The following is a 17,805-nucleotide window of genomic DNA, read 5'->3' as shown; positions in this document are numbered from 1 at the left end:
TTTTTAAATTGCTTCATGATGAGCATGTTTGGCTTTTTATGACCTGTTACAAATGTGACGCATGGTCAGACATCAGCTTCACGCAGATATCCTGAAGAAAACCTAGCCTAAAGGTACCTTCACACTAAACGACTTTGCAACGATAACGATAGCGATCCGTGACGTTGCAGCGTCCTGGATAGGGATATCGTTGTGTTTGACACGCTGCAGCGATCTGGATCCTGCTGTGATATCGCTGGTCGTTGCTGAAAGTCCAGAACTTTATTTGGTCGTCAGATCGGCGTGTATCGTCGTGTTTGACAGCAAAAGCAACTATGCCAGCAATGTTTTACAATGGTAACCAGGGTAAATATCGGGTTACTAAGCGCAGGGCCGCGCTTAGTAACCCGATATTTACCCTGGTTACCATTGTAAAAGTAAAAAAAAAAAAAACCACTACATACTCACCCTCTGATGTCTGTCACGTCCCCCGGCGTCCGCGCTGCTGCTCAGAGCTTCCTGCACTGAATGTGTCAGTGCCGGCCGTAAAGCAAAGCACAGCGGTGACGTCACCGCTGTGCTTTAGGGCCGGCGCTTACACAGTGCAGGGAAGCTGAAGGCGAGGGACGCGACAGACACGACAATGTAAGTATGTAGTGTTTGGTGTTTTTTTACATTTACACTGGTAACCAGGGTAAACATCGGGTTACTAAGCGCGGCCCTGCGCTTAGTAACCCGATGTTTACCCTGGTTACCCGGAGACTTCGGCATCGTTGGTCGCTGGAGAGCTGTCTGTGTGACAGCTCTCCAGCGACCACACAGCGACGCTGCAGCGATCGACATCGTTGTCGATATCGCTGCAGCGTCGCTTAATGTGACGGTACCTTAAGGGCAATCACGTAAAGTTCACAAATATTCTTGAGTTTGCGTGCTACCACGTCTACTTTGCAGATTTTTATTGGTGTTTAAATCAAACAACTGTGATGACCATGCCAAAATCGTGCAGTGCTTCTTATGAAACACAGTTTTGAAGGACTTTGAATTATATTTTGGATCATTGTCCTACTCTAAGTTGCAATAAACTCCCAAACTTCAGCTTCCTCACAGAAGGCACGATTTTTTCGCCTAGGATTTCCAGATAATTGATTAAATATACTTTTCCATTAATGTGCTGTATATCTTCAGTGCCAGACTAAGCAAAGCAGCTCCAAAATTACTGAGCCACCTTCATGCTTTACTGTAGGCAGAACGTTCTTTAAGGTATACATCATATTACTCCTTTTCCAGACGTATCTTGATCAATAGGCCCAAAACGATCCATAAAGTAGAATCCAAAAACTTCTATGAGTTATTTTTATGGTTGTGAGCATACTGAAGCAGACTTTTCTTGTACTTTTGGGTAAGTAGAGGGTGCACATCTTAGGAGTCTAGACATGGAGGCCTTCAGTGTTTAGTATGCACCTAAACAACTAAAACCTTAGTCTTTACTTCCACCAAATCTTATTGCAGACCTGTTGCACTCGGGGTTCCCCTTTGTGCCTACATCCAGGCAGTATTAACTTTAAACTAGCAAACGCCACTGCCCATGAGGAAACATCCAAGATTCTCCTGGAATGCGATTTGAAGCTGGTATCCTGGTCATACTCATGTTTTCCAGTCCAAGTACTTCATTCTTTTGCTTCTGCTCACCAGGCCCCAGGGGCAGGGGTGGGTTGCGGCAGACATCTCAGTGCAGGAGTGTTCCCTTCGACTCTTCTTTGACATGTTGGTGTCAGGTAACTGCGCCTCCGTGATTAAGTCATCGCACCAGTAAGTACGTGCGCTGGACACCAGAAGTGGAGCTGTAGGGGATCATATGAGAAGTATGAAAACATTTTTTTTTAATTAATTAATTAATTAATTAAATGGGTGTGGGGGAAAAATTATGCTGTATTGAGGGTGGGGGAGAGCAAATGATGATGAACTGAGGATGGTGGAGAGTAAATGATGCTGTATTGAGGATACGATGGGGCAAACAAATATTGATGAATTGAAGTGGGGGAGAGCAAATGATGAATTGAGGGTGGCGATGGCAGACACCAAATGATGAATTGAGGGTGAGGGAGAGCAAATAAAGAATTGAGGGGGAGGTCCTGTTACTGCGTAGGGCAACACTCTTTTCTTCATCTGACTTAGTGTAGAAGTTGGGAAAAAAGTGGGGAATGTGCTCTGGAAGCAGTGTTCTAGATTAATGTCATTTTTTGCTTAGACAAGTCCTGGGTTGAAAGAGTGATGGCGGTCTGTGCCGGATGAAGAAGAAAAGTGAAGATGAAGGACTTCAACTAGAGACATCAATTGTGAGTCAGTGTGCGTCGGAAGCTACAGACAGTCAGACTGCATCTAGCTGCAGAAGGTCTGTACATTTGGTTTAGCAGACACCTTCTTAACCCTCCTGACTAATCCAGTGGCAACCTTTCTCCAGCTCTAATTGACACACCTGGATCTGGGTGTTTATAAACTCCCAGCCTGCTGCCGGGAATCGCCAGTGACATTTCCATTTTCCCCTGTTGAGGCTTGGAGATATAGAAGTCGGATATCATCCACTTTGGTGTTGCTGTAGGACGTCTGTGTAACATCTCTGAGTCTACTCAAGATAAGTGTTCCCCTTGTTCGTCTTTCTCAGCTGTCTTTAGTGGTAATGGAGATCGGCAAGTGCTCACCCCGTCATTCTCTAAGCAGGGCTTATTGCCAGGGTCAGGCAGGGATTGGATTCCTGCTCTGCAATAGGTGCATGAAATGTATAGGGACGCCGGCATCAGCAGGGCGCGGAAGCGCCGCATAGCAAGACATCCACCCCAGGTTCAGCACACAGGGCAGCATACCACGACTGGCCATATACCGCTTTATCATCTAATAGTACCACTTATACCTATAAGCGAGGAATTCGCTATGTGTACCTACTATTGCTTTACCAAGCGATATTATGATTAAGGCTCAGGAGAGCCTAAACATCAATTGTTACCACAAGTGGTCGCTTATCCTAGAATTGTATATTGCTCCCATGTGTCACGAATGTGTAGTGTTATATCCAATAAATTTGCACTATTTTGCATAAGTATCAATTAGAGTGTGCGGTGTCTTCTAAATATTACTTGTATAGGGATGTTTAGGGCATACAGGGTGACTTTAGATCTGCCTAGGGGTCTCCACTCTCCTCTTCCCTAGTGTTGGGCTCCCTTCCCCTCATCTCTACGTGTTGCACTTAGTGTTTCCTCCACTGTGCATGACTCTGTTACCTGAACATTTATGCTATGCACTGTAAACTATATACAGAGCTCCTGTGTATAATGTCACCAGTGAGAGCTCATGTATATGTCAATGGTGATCACTGGACACTGACCAAATAAACAAGAGCTTGTGTGCATAATGTCACTATTACCTGCACACTATACACACTACACTATGTACAGAGTTCCTGTGTATAGTGGCACTTACAGTAATATTAGTATTGAGGGCTTTAATTGATGATCAGTATTTTATTCGGTCACTACATGGTGGCGATATGTGGCATGGTCATGATATGGCAGTATTTGTTCCTTGTATGTGGTAGCAATTGGTCACTATCTGGTGGGAATATGAGATCTGGTCATGGTGTGACGGTATTTGTTCCTTGTATGTGACATCATCATGTGGGGTAAATGTAGTCCTGCCATTGTGTGACGATATTTATCCCTTATACGGGGTATTATTTGGTCACTATGTGGAAGTACTATGTGATCTGGTCATGGTGTGGCAGTATTTGGCCCTGGTATGTGGCATTATTGATCATTTTAAAAAATGTATGCAACACATTTGCTTAAAGAAAAATAAATAAAAATATACCTTAAAAGAATATTGAGTATTTTAAATGCTTAATAGGTTAGAGTAGGGCCCAGTGAAAAAAGTCTACCTTGTTGTGGTGGCATGCTTAAAAAAAAAATCTTTTGGTCAAAACAAAAGCTGATGGCTATTTATGTGATATGGTGTTCGATGGCAACTGTTAATGTGTGATCAGTGAGGACATGGTGAAGAAGTGAAGTTTTTCCCTAAGAGTGGCAGGGGGGATTGTCAAAACTTTGAGATGTGGAGGCGGAGCTGATGTGTAGGCTGAGTTGGGTGGAGTTTGGGCGGAGTCCCAAGGGGGCACAAACATTTTTCTATTATGGGCCTGAAATTCATGGTGGCAGCCCTGTCAACAGGGCATAACTGTCAAATGTAAGGTGGCTTTATATTTCAAGATTTTCAAGCATTAACCCCTTTAGGACCAAGCCACTTTGTAGGTTAATGACTGGGCCTCATTTTTTAAATCTGACCAATGTCACTTTATGGAGGTAACAACTCTGGAACGCTTCAATGGATCCCAGTGACAGACAGTTTTCGTGACATTTTACTTCATGATATTAAAATTTGTTTTACATAAAATCGGTAAATTGGTGAAAATTTCACAATTTTAAAACTTAATTCTTAAGACCTTGAAACAGATAGCCATGTCACACAAAATAGTTAATAAATAACATTTAATACATGTACAACTTTTTTTTGGCAGGGAGTTAAAAGGGTTAAAAGTTGATCTGCAATTTCTAATTTTGCCAACAAAATTTTCAATTTTTTTTTAAGGGACCACATCACATTTGAAGTGACTTTAAGGGGTCTACAGTTGGGTCCATATATATTTGGACACAGACAACATTTTTCTCATTTTGGTTATAGACATTACCACAATTAATTTTAAACAAAACAATTCAGATGCAGTTGAAGTTCAGACTTTCAGCTTTCATTTGAGGGTATCCACATTAAAATTGGATGAAGGGTTTAGGAGTTTCAGCTCCTTAACATGTGCCACCCTGTTTTTAAAGAGACCAAAAGTAATTGGACAGATTCAATAATTTTAAATAAAATGTTCATTTTTAGTACTTGGTTGAAAACCCTTTGTTGGCAATGACTGCCTGAAGTCTTGAACTCATGGACATCACCAGACACTGTTTCCTCCTTTTTGATGCTCTGCCAGGCCTTCACTGCGGTGGTTTTCAGTTGCTGTTTTTTGTGGGCCTTTCTGTCTGAAAAATCTTTAACAAGTGAAATGCATGCTCAATTCGGTTGAGATCAGGTGACTGACTTGGCAATTCAAGAATATTCCACTTCTTTTCTTTAATAAACTCCTGGGTTGCTTTGGCTTTATGTTTTGGGTCATTGTCCATCTGTAGTATGAAACGACGACCAATCAGTTTGGCTGCATTTGGCTGGATCTGAGTACACAGTATGTCTCTCAATACCTCAGAATTAATTCGGCTGCTTCTGTCCTGTGTCACATCATCAATAAACACTAGTGACCCAGTGCCACTGGCAGCCATGCATGACCAAGCCATCACACTGCCTCCGCCATGTTTACAGATGATGTGGTATGCTTTGGATCATGAGCTGTACCACGCCTTCGCCATACTTTTCTCTTTCCATCATTCTGGTAGAGGTTGATCTTGGTTTCATCTGTTCAAAGAATGTTATTCCAGAACTGTGCTGGCTTTTTTAGATGTTTTTTAGCAAAGTCCAGTCTAGCCTTTTTATTCTTGATGCTTATGAGTGGCTTGCACCGTGCAGTGAACCCTCTGTATTTACTTTCATGCAGTCTTCTCTTTATGGTAGATTTGGATATTGATATGCCTACCTCCTGGAGAGTGTTGTTCACTTGGTTGGCTGTTGTGAAGGGGTTTCTCTTCACCATGGAGATTATTCTGTGATCATCCACCACTGTTGTCTTCCGTGGGCGCTCAGGTCTTTTTGCATTGATGAGTTCACCAGTGCTTTCTTTCTGAGGATGTACCAAACTGTAGATTTTGCCACTTTTAATATTGTAGCAATTTTTCGGATGGGTTTTTTCTGTTTTCGCAGCTTAAGGATGGCTTGTTTCACCTGCGTGGAAAGCTCCTTTGACTGCATGTTTACTTGACAGCAAAACCTTCCAAATGCAAGCACCACACCTCAAATCAACTCCAGGCATTATATTTGCTTAATTGAGAATGACATAACGAAGGGATTGCCCACACCTGTCCATGAAATAGCCTTGGAGTCAATTGTCCAATTACTTTTGGTCCCTTTAAAAACAGGGTGACATGTTAAGGAGCTGAAACTCCTAAACCCTTCATCCAATTTGAATGTGGATACCCTCAAATGAAAGCTGAAAGTCTGAACTTCAAATGCATCAGAATTGTTTTGTTTAAAATTCATTGTGGGAATGTCTATAACCAAAATTAGAAAAATGTTGTCTCTGTCCAAATATATATGGACCTAACTGTATATGACAGAAAATATCCAAAAGTGACACTATTCTAAAAACTGAACCCCTCAAGGTGCTCAAAACCATATTCATTCAAGAAGTTTATTAACCCTTCAGGTGCTTCACAGGAATTAATAGAATCTAGTACAAAAAAATTAACTTTTTCATAAAATTTTTACTTTAGCTACAAATTTTTCATTTTTGCAATGGTAAAAGGAGAACTTGAACCTCAATATTTGTTGTGCAATTTATCCTGAGTAAAAGAATACCCCATATGAGAGGAAAACTACTGTTTGGGCGGACAGCAGGGCTCCAAAGGGAAGGAGTTTAAAGGGAACCTGTCACCCCCAAAATCGAGGGTGAGGTAAGCCCACCAGAATCAGGGGCTTATCTACAGCATTCTGGGATGCTGTAGCTAAGCCCCCGATCCTAAAAGATGGGAAAAAGAGGTTACATTATACTCACCCAGGGGCGGTCCTGGTCCGAAGGGTGTCGCGGTCCGGTCCGGCGCCTCCTATCTTCATCAGATGACGTCCTCTTCTGGTCTTTACGCTGCGGCTCCGGCGCAGGCGTACTTTGTCTGCCCTGTTGAGGGAAGAGCAAAGTACTGCAGTGTGCAGGCGCTGGGCCTCTCTGACCTTTCCTATCACCTGCGCACTGAAGTACTCCGCGACGACCATCGGATTGGACTCCCCGCCCAGGTGAGTATAATATAACCTCTTTTTCTCATCTTTTAGGTTACATCGGGGGCTTATCTACAGCATTCCAGAATGCTGTAGATAAGCCCCTGATGCCGGTGGGCTTAGCTCACCGTCGATTTTGGGGGTGACCGGTTCCCTTTAAAAGCAAAGAAATAGCTAAAATGGAGAGTGGACGCCATGTCAGGTTTGGAGAGCCCCTGATGTGCCTAAACATTGGAAACCTACAAGTGACCCCATTTTGGAAACTAGACTCCTCAAAGAATGCATCTAGACATGGGGTGAGCAACTTTAACCCTTAAGGGCTTCACAGAATTTTATAAGGTAGAGCCTTGAAAATAAAATTAAGAAGAAAAATAAATCAAAATTTTCCCACAAAAATGTTCTTTTATCCCCAATTTTTTTTAATTTACACAAGGGTAACAGGACCAACTGCACCGTTCAATTTTTTGTGCAATTTCGTGAGTGCGACAATACCCCATATGTGGTCAAAAACTACTTTTGAGGCACAGTGCATGGCTCAAAAGGGACGAAGTGACATATTCGAGTTCAGATGTGGCTGGAATGGTTTCAGAGTGCAATGTCACATTGGTAGAGCCCCTGAGGTGCCAGAACAGCAGAAACCCCCCCATTAGTGACATCATTTTACAAACTACACCTCTCAATTAATTCATCTAGAGGTGCAGTGATCGTATTGACAACATATGTCCTCACAGAAATTTATACCATTAGGTGGTGGTGAAAGAATAATTACATTTTTACATTTAAAATGTTGTTTTAGCCACAAATTTTAACTTATAGAAGGGCTAATAGGAAAAAAAGGACCTCACAGTTTGTCTTGCAATTTCTCCCTATAGCGCCAATACTCTACATTTAATTGGGAAATACTTTTCAGGCACAGTACAAAGCTCAGAAAAGAAGGAGAGCCTTATTGTGGTGCAGATTATGCTGGACTGGTTTCTGGGTGCCATGGCCCACTGGGAGAGACCCTGAGGTGCCAGTACAGCAGAATTCCCCAATGAGTGACTCCATTTTACAAACTGCAGCTCTTGATTAATTCATCTAGGGTTGCAGTGATCATATTGACACAGGTGTATTACAGAATTTTATACCATTGGGCAGTGAAGAAAAAATAATTGCATTTTCATCACAAAAATTTAGTTTTAGCCCCAGATTATACAATGGGAAAAGGGTAAAAATGGCACCAAAATTTGTGACAACTTCTGCTGAACGTGGCAATACTCCATATATGACTGTACAGAACTGCTTAGCCACACAGCAAAACTCTGGAGGGAGAGCTATTTGCCTCTTAGAATGCAGATTTTCCTATAATACAGATTATCCTAGAATAGTTTGCGGACTCCATATACAGAGACCCTAAGTGCTAGAAGAGCAGAATGACCCCATTGTGGAATTTATACCCTTGCCAAACATGTGGATGATAAATGTGGTTTAGGTACACTGTGAGGGCTCAGAAGATGGGGCATTTGGAAGCACAGATTTCTTTTCAAGCGTGGGGGGAAGGTGTGGGCATAGTGCTTTCCCAGAACCTTTGTACCATCAGTAAAGTGGAAGCATCCTATATTTCAGTGAACAGGTGACTGACCTTAGTGAGGGCATGCTTTTTTGTGGATTGAGTTGAAGCTTTTATTGGGAACACTTTACAAAATGTTTCGGATCACATTTATCCTATGCCCTACGCTGGGCACTTACAATGGGGTTACCATCTAAATCTCTGAATGATGTGATTCAGATGAAAGCCCTGAGGGATCTTCTCAATTTAATGAGGCAGCAGAGTTACACTGTACTCTGACCTCTGTTCATTGGTGTCCTTTTCAGAAGTGCACACAACTGGTCGACCCGTCCGCACGTTTATGCATGTCTAAAAAGACGGACACAGCCAGACAGGTCAAACAGCGTACAAAACTGCCTCCATCTGACACAATATATTGAATCTCCAGCCGGTTTTCATCTAAATCACGTATTTCAGAGATTTACATGGAAACCCCGGGTAAGCGCTCAGCACAGGATAGATGCAAGTTGAGCCTTACTACGATACCTAGAAGGCAGACTGAAAAAATCAACAGTAAGTTATTTCTTATGCCGTTCCACGTGAGGTGTACGTGATTAGACAACTTTATTCTTCGAGTTGGTGTTAGATTTATATATATATTTTTTTATGTTTGTCTGCTGTCACACACTAAAAGATGCTTTTTTTTACTTCCAAAAAACAGTTTTTGCATTGCTATATTTTGAGAGCTATAATTTCTCCATATTTCTGCCAAGAGTCATGTGAGGGCTTGTTTTTTTGTGGGACGAGTTGATGTATTTATAGGTACCATTCGTGCATTTTTTGAATTGGAAGAAAGGAACAGCACTCTCGATTAAAAAGAAAAAAAAAAAAAGAAAAAGTGCACGGATAGGGTCCCAAACCTTACAATACAACTCTAAAAGATGAATTTTTATTGAAATTAAGAATAGTGTATAAAAGTTTTTGACGTTTCCGTCTCATCAACCTTTCTCAGATATTCACTATAGATATATAATTTCATAAATTCACGGAAATTAGACTCCGGCTGTTTAGATTTTAAACAACAGCCCCCCGTATTCAAGACCTCAAGGTTAGATACCTGGTGCAGTTGCGCAATAGCGACCTACATCACACTGGTTGCCGGTTTGCGTGTTATGCCGAGGTGAGGAGCAGCAATGCTCATCTGGGAATGCTCCATCTCGGCATGCTTGACAGGTCACTCCTGCAAGGAGAAACGTTACTCCTTGGATTTGAGTCAGATGCCTCTCACCCAGCCAAACCATAAAACCAGACCAACCATATCTCACATTTTCCAGTGACGAGGGGCAGTACCCCAAAACAGTGTCTGTAAATTGAGATTTTGGATTTAACCTAAATAATGCATATTTCTCAGAGGAGCATGACACCTTAAAAGTCTCCTCACCTCCGCATGCTTGACACGTCACTCTCCTCAAGGAGAAATGTTACCCTCTCTGTAGCCGCCCGCTTCTAGTCATGGAGGTTGTCATTGCTCTCAGCGTTGCCTGTAATCACTCCCCGACACCTTGACAAACAGCCTGCTCTGCAAATACGCTTACAGAGCAGGCAGTCAATGTGCTAGAAAGCAATTATAGTGCGCTCACTGTATAACTAAAGTGTTCATGCACCGCTCTCATGACTGGACAAGAGTGGCTAGAAGGTACATTGTCTCACTTTACCCGCTGCTCCAGTAATGTAGCTTAACAAGATTTCAGCTTACCTGCAGATTAATCCGATGTCTGCATCTATATAGCATTTCTAAACATGACAAGTTTCCTTTAGCAAACAACTTTTTTTTTTTAACCAGCATGACTGGCAAGCAGGCCATAAACTGAGCTATACATAAGAGTAAACAGTCATACCTTATTTGACTGCATGAATGATCCTTCCATTGCTCCTTCCGTTCCAAAAGTTGTTTCATGAAGTCTGAAAGTCAATACCAGAAAGGTAAAGCTACAATTCAGTGTAAATTCAATTAACATCTTAATACAATTTAAATAAAACATGTATTTTTATCATTTCAAAGACAAAATGTTGCACTTTAACAATGACATGGGATAAGATGTTATTTTCAGAGACAGACAGTGGAAAGGCATAGTGGGATGATGTCTTATCAAATGTGCTGTCAGGGGTGGAGAAAGCACCTCCGACAATATATACATTGCAAACTAAACCATTTAGGCTACTTTCACACTAGCGTCGGGCCGAGGTTACCGACGCTAGCGTTCTCTGCGCCGCACAACGGGGGCAGCAGATGCATTTTTCCAGCGCATCCGCTGCCCCATTGTGAGGTGCGGGGAGGTGGGGACGGAGTTCCGGCCGCGCATGCGCGGTCGGAAAAAGCGGACCGTCGGGAGCATAAAACGTTACATGTAACGTTTTTTGCTCCCGACGGTCCGCCACAACACGGCGCAACCGTCGCACGACGGTTGCGACGTGTGTCAATGCGTCGTAAATGCGTCGCTAATGTTAGTCAATGCAGAAAAAACGCATCCTGCAAGCACTTTTGCAGGATGCGTTTTTTCGGCAAAACGACGCATTGCGACGTATTGCAGTTAACGCTAGTGTGAAAGTAGCCTTAGACATGTTTTTCTATAAAAGATTAATACTTATTGATTCATAGCTATATCTAGTTTACATTGAAGTAAAACATTTCATTATATACAGTATCTATACACACATTGTGTTAGACTGTAAGCTTGCGATAAGGGCCCTCACTCCTCTTGGTATCTGGGTGGTGTTATTCTATAATATCTTTATTGCCTGCACAAGTCCCCTCTAAAATGTCAAGTGCTTTGAAATATGGAGACGCTATAGAAATACATATTATATATTTACACACGGTACTGTTAAAAAGCTGCAATCCCCTTCACAGCCTATGATGTCTAAGTGTGCGTACACTATATACAAAGATACGTATGCATGTTTTTCTCAATATGTGACATGAAATCAGAATAAACCTTTCCCGTTATAGGTCAATTAGGATTACCACAATTATTAATATTTGCCAAATGCCAGAGTAATGGAAGAGAGAGAATGATTTAAGGTATTTTTATTACTTACTGCAAAAGTCTAAAGTTTACATACATTTCATTTGTATTTGGTACCATTGCCCTTAAACTGAATGACTTGGGTCAAACATTTGGGATATCCTTCCACAAGCTTCTCACGATAGTTGGTCGGAATTTGAACCCATTCCTCCTGACAAAACTGGTGTAACTGCATCCAGGTTTGTAGGTCGCCTTGCTCACACCTGCCTTTTCAGCTTTGCCCATACATTTTCAATAGGATTCAGATCAGGGCTTAGTGATGGCCACTCCAAAACATTGACTTTGTTATCCTTAAACCACCTTGTTACCATTTTGGCAGTATGCTTCGGGTCATTGTCCATTTGGAAGACCCATTTCCTCCCAAGCTTTAACTTCCTACTAAATATATATATGTAATACTAGGAGATTTGACTTATTTAACCTATGATCAAGAGACATTCTGTTATTTATATCTGTACAGCCCATTATATTATGCATATTTGCTTATAATTACAACTTTTTTTGGGTCGTACTATACTTTATTTGTGATATATAAGGGTGTCGCTTATCGGTCCTATATCTTAGGCCCTTTTAAATGGTTTTATCTGTGTCTGTCTTTTTTGAGGTGTAATAATAAAAGTTTTCTGATTTTGTTTAATTTTCGGGTATGCATACCATCATTAGTCTAGTCTTTTCTCTTTTTTGCTGTGTCAAGCTTTAACCTCCTGGCTGATGTCTTCCAATGTTGCTTCAGTATTGCCACAATCTTCTTTTCTCATGATGCCATCTATTTTGTGAAATACACCAGTCTCTTCTGCAGCAAAACAACCCCACAACATGATGCTGCCACCCTCGTGTTTCACAGTTGGGATGGTGTGCTTAGGCTTCCAAGCTTCTCCCTTTTTCCTCCAAACGTAACGATGGTCCCAAAAGTTCAATTTTAGTTTCATCAAACCAAAGGACATGTATCCAAAAATTAAGGTCTTTGTTACTGTGTGCATTTGAAAAGCAAACATTTAGGCTACTTTCACACTAGCGTTAACTGCAAACCGTCTCAAAACGTCTTTTTTCAGAAAAAAAGTGTTTGCAGGATGCGTTTTTTCCCCATAGACTTGTATTGGCGACGTATTGCGACGGATTGGCATACGTCGTGTACGTCGTACGACGGATGCGTCGAAATTTGGCAACACGTCGTCGGCAAAAAACGTTGATTGTAACTTTTTTGTCTCCGCCTAAAAAACGTGTCGCGACGCATCCTGCGGCATGCGTCGTTGGCTACAATGGAAGCCTATGAGCGACGGATGCGTCGGGACACGTCGTACAACGCAATGCAGCGCTGCAATACGTTTTTTTACACTGAGCATGCTCAGAAGCTGGATTTTGTTGCCAATTGGCCAGACACCCCCAAATCTATATAAACCTGGCCTGGGCTATGATATCCTATGCTATAGGATCCTATCCTATCCTAGGATCCTATCCTATCCTATCATATCCTATCCTATCCTATCACTATGATATCCAGGCGATTCGTCTCAAATATTACGTCATACCAAACTCGCAATCCTCACAAGAACACCTTCCATCGCTGCCACAAAACTAAAACCCACAAAGATGGGCTGTAAAAACAGTAACTATATAGTTTTCCATATTTTCCAGTAGCCAATCAAATTTGGGAGCCTCCCATTTTAAAAACGGATCCGTCGGAAAAACGGATGCAACGGATGGTAAAAACGGATGCAACGTATGCAACGCATCCAGTATTTTCGACGGAAACGTTTAGCGGATTTGCGACGGATCCGCCGAAATGATGTATGCGTTGCACACGTTTTTCACTTTTTTGACGCATCCGTTTTTTCGGCAAAAAAGACGTTTTGAGACGGTTTGCAGTTAACGCTAGTGTGAAAGTAGCCTAAGCTGGCTTTTTTATGTTTCTTTTGGAGTAATGGCTTCTTCCTGGCAGAGTGGCCTTTCAGCCCATGTTGATACAATACTCGTTTCACTGTGGATATTGACACAATCTTACTAGCTTCTGCCATCATCTTCACAAGGTCTTTTGCTTTTGTCCTTGGGTTGATATGCACATGTCGGACCACGGCACATTAAAACCAGTCTCCTTCCTGAGCGGTATGATGGCTGGACATTCTAATCTTGTTTGTACTTGCGTATGACTGTTTGTACAGATGAACAAGGCACCTTCAGGTATCTTGAAATTGTAACCAAGGATGAGCCAGCTTTGTGCAAGTCCACATTTCTCTTCCTGATATCTTGGTTGATTTCTTGAGACTTTCCCATTATGCTACACAAAGAAGCAATGTGTTTCAGTTGTGAATTAAAATACATCAACAGGTGTGTCTCTAATTAACTCAGATGAGCATTTTAGATACATACAGCCCTGCTATGTGTAGAACAGAAGATCAGATGATCGCAGCTACCATGGAAACTATTGGAGCAAGTTAAAAAGTAAAACAAAAATGTTTTTAAAAATATTGAAAAAATAAAAAATGTATATGAAAGTTTAAATCACCCTCTATGCACCCCACTCAAAATTTTAAGAAAACACCCACACATTTGGGATCGCCGAGTTCAGAAACAAGCAATCAAAACATAACGTATATACTCGAGTATAAGCCAAGATTTTTCAACCCATTTTTTTAGGCTGAAAGTGCCCCTCTCGGCTTATACTCGAGTCATTGTCCCAGGGGGGTCGGCGGGGGAGCGGCGGCTATGACATACTCATCTGCTCCTGGAGTGGTCCCTGTATCTCCGATGGTCTCCGGGCGCTGATAGCTTCTTCCTGTGTTGAGCGGTCACGTGGTAAAGCTCATTACAGTAATGAATATAGACGCGACTCCACTCCCATAGGGGTGGAGCCGCATATTCATTAATGTAATGAGTGGTAGCGGTTACCGCTCAATGATGGAAGAAGCTGTCAGCGCCCGGAGAAGACCATCAGGGAAGCTGCCAGGGACAGCGCCGGGAGCAGGTGAGTATAATGGGGAGGGTGAGCAGCATTGCGCGATATTCACCTGTCCCGTTCCACCGCCGGGCGCCACTCCGTCTTCCGCGTCCTCTGCTGTGACGTTCAGATCAGAGGGAGCGATGATGTGGTTAGTGCGCACCCTCTGCCTGAACGTCAGTGCAGAGGATGTGGAAGACACAGCGGCGCCCGGCGGTGGAAAGAGGACAGGCGACTATTGCAAGTGCTGGGGGCCTGAGCGACGAGAGGCGACTATTATTTATTTTTTTTTTAATCACAGCAACAGCATATGGGGCAAATATCTCTATGGGGCATCTCATGGGGCCATAATCAGCATTTGTGCAGCATTATATGGGGAAAATATCTCTATGGAGCATCTTATGAGGCCATAATCAGAATTTGTGTAGCATTATATGGGGCAAATAGCTCTATGGAGCATCTTATGGGGCCATAATCAACATTTGTGCAGCATTATATGGGCAAATGTCTCTATGGAGCATCTTATGGGGCCCTTATTAACTTTTATGCAGCACTGTATGGGGCAAATGTGTCAATGGAGCATCTTATGGGGCCATTATTAACCTTTGTGCAGCATTATATGGGGCATATTTTAATATGGAGCATCTTATGGGGCCCATCATAAACTTTATGGAGCATTATATGGGGCGTATTTTGTATGGAGCATCTTATGGGCCCATCATGAACTGTATGGAGCATTATATGGGGATCCTGATTCAATATGGATATTCAAAAACACTACTGATATCTCAATTTTACTTTTATTGGTACATATTTTTATTTTTGAAATTTACAGGTAGCTGCTGCATTTTCCACCCTAGGCTTATACTGGAGTCATTAAGTTTTCCCAGTTTTTTTGTGGCAAAGTTAGGGGTCTCTTCTTATACTCGGGTCGGCTTATACTCAAGTATATATGGTAATAAAAATTAATCTGAAAGGTAAACGGTGTAACAGAAAAAACATCAAAACTCCAGAATTACGATTTTTTTTGGGGTGTCACAAACATTGCAATAAAATGCAATAATAGGTGATCAAAATATTGTATCTACAACAAAATGGTATCAAAAACATTAGCGTGCATAAAATAAGCCCTCACCCAGCACCAGAAATCGAAAAATGGAGACGCTATGGGTCTCAGAAAATGGCACGTTTTGTTTGCAAACTTTTTTTTTCACCACTTAAAACAGAACCGCTACGTTTGGCATCGGTGAATTCGTAATGACCTGGAAAATCATAATGACAGTTCAGTTTTAGCATTTAGTGATCATGGTGAAAAAAAAAAAAAAAAAACAATCACAGAATTACGCTAATTTTGCAATATCACTGCACTTAAGATTTTTTTCCTGTATTCCACTACACAACATGGTAAAACCAATGATGTTTTTCAAAAGCACAACTCGTCCCACAAAAAACAGGCCCTCACACGGCCATATTGACAGAAAAAGAAAAAGAAAAGAAAAATTATGGCTCTGGCAAAAAAAGGGAAATGCAAAAACACCTGAAAACTGTGAGGTGGTGAAGGGGTTAAACTGGCGTGGAAATTATTTTATTAATAGTTTATCTTTATCACTCAAAAAAAATTGCAAAGTGAATGAACAAATGAGAAATCTAAATCAAAATCAATTTGGTGTGACTACTTTTGTTCACTTTACATTTTTAATATATTGTAAAAAAGCAGGAGATAAGGTACTAGATGGCAGATTAGTGACTGAGGTGGTTGGCCTGCGGTGTACAGTAAAATCACACTGGCAGGTTAGAATAATAATTAATAATAATTAATTATTATTAATAATAATACAATTGCCTGCTTTTGCTATCTCCTTATCAAACCCGGCAGGATATGAGACATGGTTTACATACAGTAAACCATTTCATATCCGTTATATTTTTACATATTCCTAACTAATAATGTAAGAAGAGTCTGTGTGCAAAATTTGGGAGCTCTAAATGTTAAAATAAAGGGTTAAATAACGGGAAAAAACTGGCGTGGGCTCCGGCGCAATTTTCTCCACCTGAGTGGGAAAACCAGTCACTGAGTGCAGATATTAATAGCCTAGAGAGGGACCATGATTATTGGCCCCTCCCCGGCTAAAAACATCTGCCCCCAGCCACCCCAGAAAAGGCATATCTGTAAGATGTGCCTATTCTGGCACTTAGCCACTCTTCCCACTCCCGAGTAGCGGTGAGATATTGGGTAATAAAGGGTTAATGTCACCTTGCTAATGTAAGGTGACATTAAGCCTGGTTAATAATGGAGAGGTGTCAATAAGAAACCTATCCATTATTAATCCAACATTAATAAAGGGTTAAAAAAACAGACACATTAGTAAAAAAGTATTTTCATTAAATAAATACACATGGTGTTGTAATAGCTTTATTATAAGCTCAATCCAAATGATGACCCTTGCCTTCTGAAAAAAAAGGTCAAATAAAAAAACCAACAATATCCCATACCTGTCCGCCGTACAGTCATGTCCCACAATGTAAATCCATCTGAAGGGGTTAAATAATTTCACAACCAGGAGCCTGCTAATGCTGCTGCTCCTGGCTGTAAAAACTGGGGAATGAATGGAATGCAGGGGAACGTAGCTACCTAGACTAGGGGTGATGCGCCCCCTGCTGGCAGAACCTCATATGAACTCTAGCGTAGGAAAATATTCTGAAAAAAACCAAAACTGACAAATTCGCTTTAATAATATGATCTCATGAGGTCTGTAAAGTGCTGTAGAATATGACGACGTATGTAATTAAAGTAAAATAATAAATATGCATAACTAAAGCTCAAAGAGGTTCAAAGGATATACAGTATTTTGCGGACTGTAAGACGCAAAGAGGAAATTAAGAAAAAAAAAGGTCATAAAAAGGTTGTGTGTGTTTATAGTTCACTTTTACAGTAGTGGAAGGAGGCTGTGGTGGAGCGGGAAGGCAGGGTCGTTGCTGCAAAGAGCTGGTGATGCTATGGGCCCTGGGTTGAGTGGAGGGGGGTGCGAGGATGCGTCAGACTCTGGGATTTCACAAAATGTCGACGGAGTCCGTGCACTTCCTATAGTTTTCTCTGCGATGGACTGAGATTGACCCGGGAGCGGAGATCCTGCGACGATCATTTTCCCAACGTCCACTGCAGTGAAAACGATGGGAAGTGCGGGGACTCGACTCCATCAACATTAAATCCGGGGCCCGCCGCAGCCTTGCACCACCGAACACCCTCTCCTCCCAGTTTGGAGCCCGCAGCATCACCACACTCCTGCGGCCGCCAGCTTCCTGTA

At 41.8% G+C, this 17,805-nt stretch overlaps 1 protein-coding gene across 28 annotated transcripts in view; it reads right to left on the bottom strand.

Moving 5' to 3' along the window:
- AFDN (afadin, adherens junction formation factor) overlaps positions 1–17,805 on the bottom strand; it is a 359,169-nt gene that overhangs the window by 182,609 nt on the left and 158,755 nt on the right. For all 28 annotated transcript variants that reach the window (XM_077283193.1, XM_077283195.1, XM_077283199.1 and 25 more), the window contains one exon: positions 10,378–10,441. In XM_077283193.1, the coding sequence (XP_077139308.1) occupies positions 10,378–10,441 (64 nt within the window). The remainder of the gene's footprint in view (positions 1–10,377; positions 10,442–17,805) is intronic.

Source organism: Ranitomeya variabilis, chromosome 2, assembly GCF_051348905.1.
Source record: "Ranitomeya variabilis isolate aRanVar5 chromosome 2, aRanVar5.hap1, whole genome shotgun sequence".
Lineage (NCBI taxonomy): Eukaryota > Metazoa > Chordata > Amphibia > Anura > Dendrobatidae > Ranitomeya > Ranitomeya variabilis.
The sequence above is the reverse complement of the archived record's forward strand: the minus strand, read 5'-3'. Positions and strand labels throughout refer to the sequence as shown.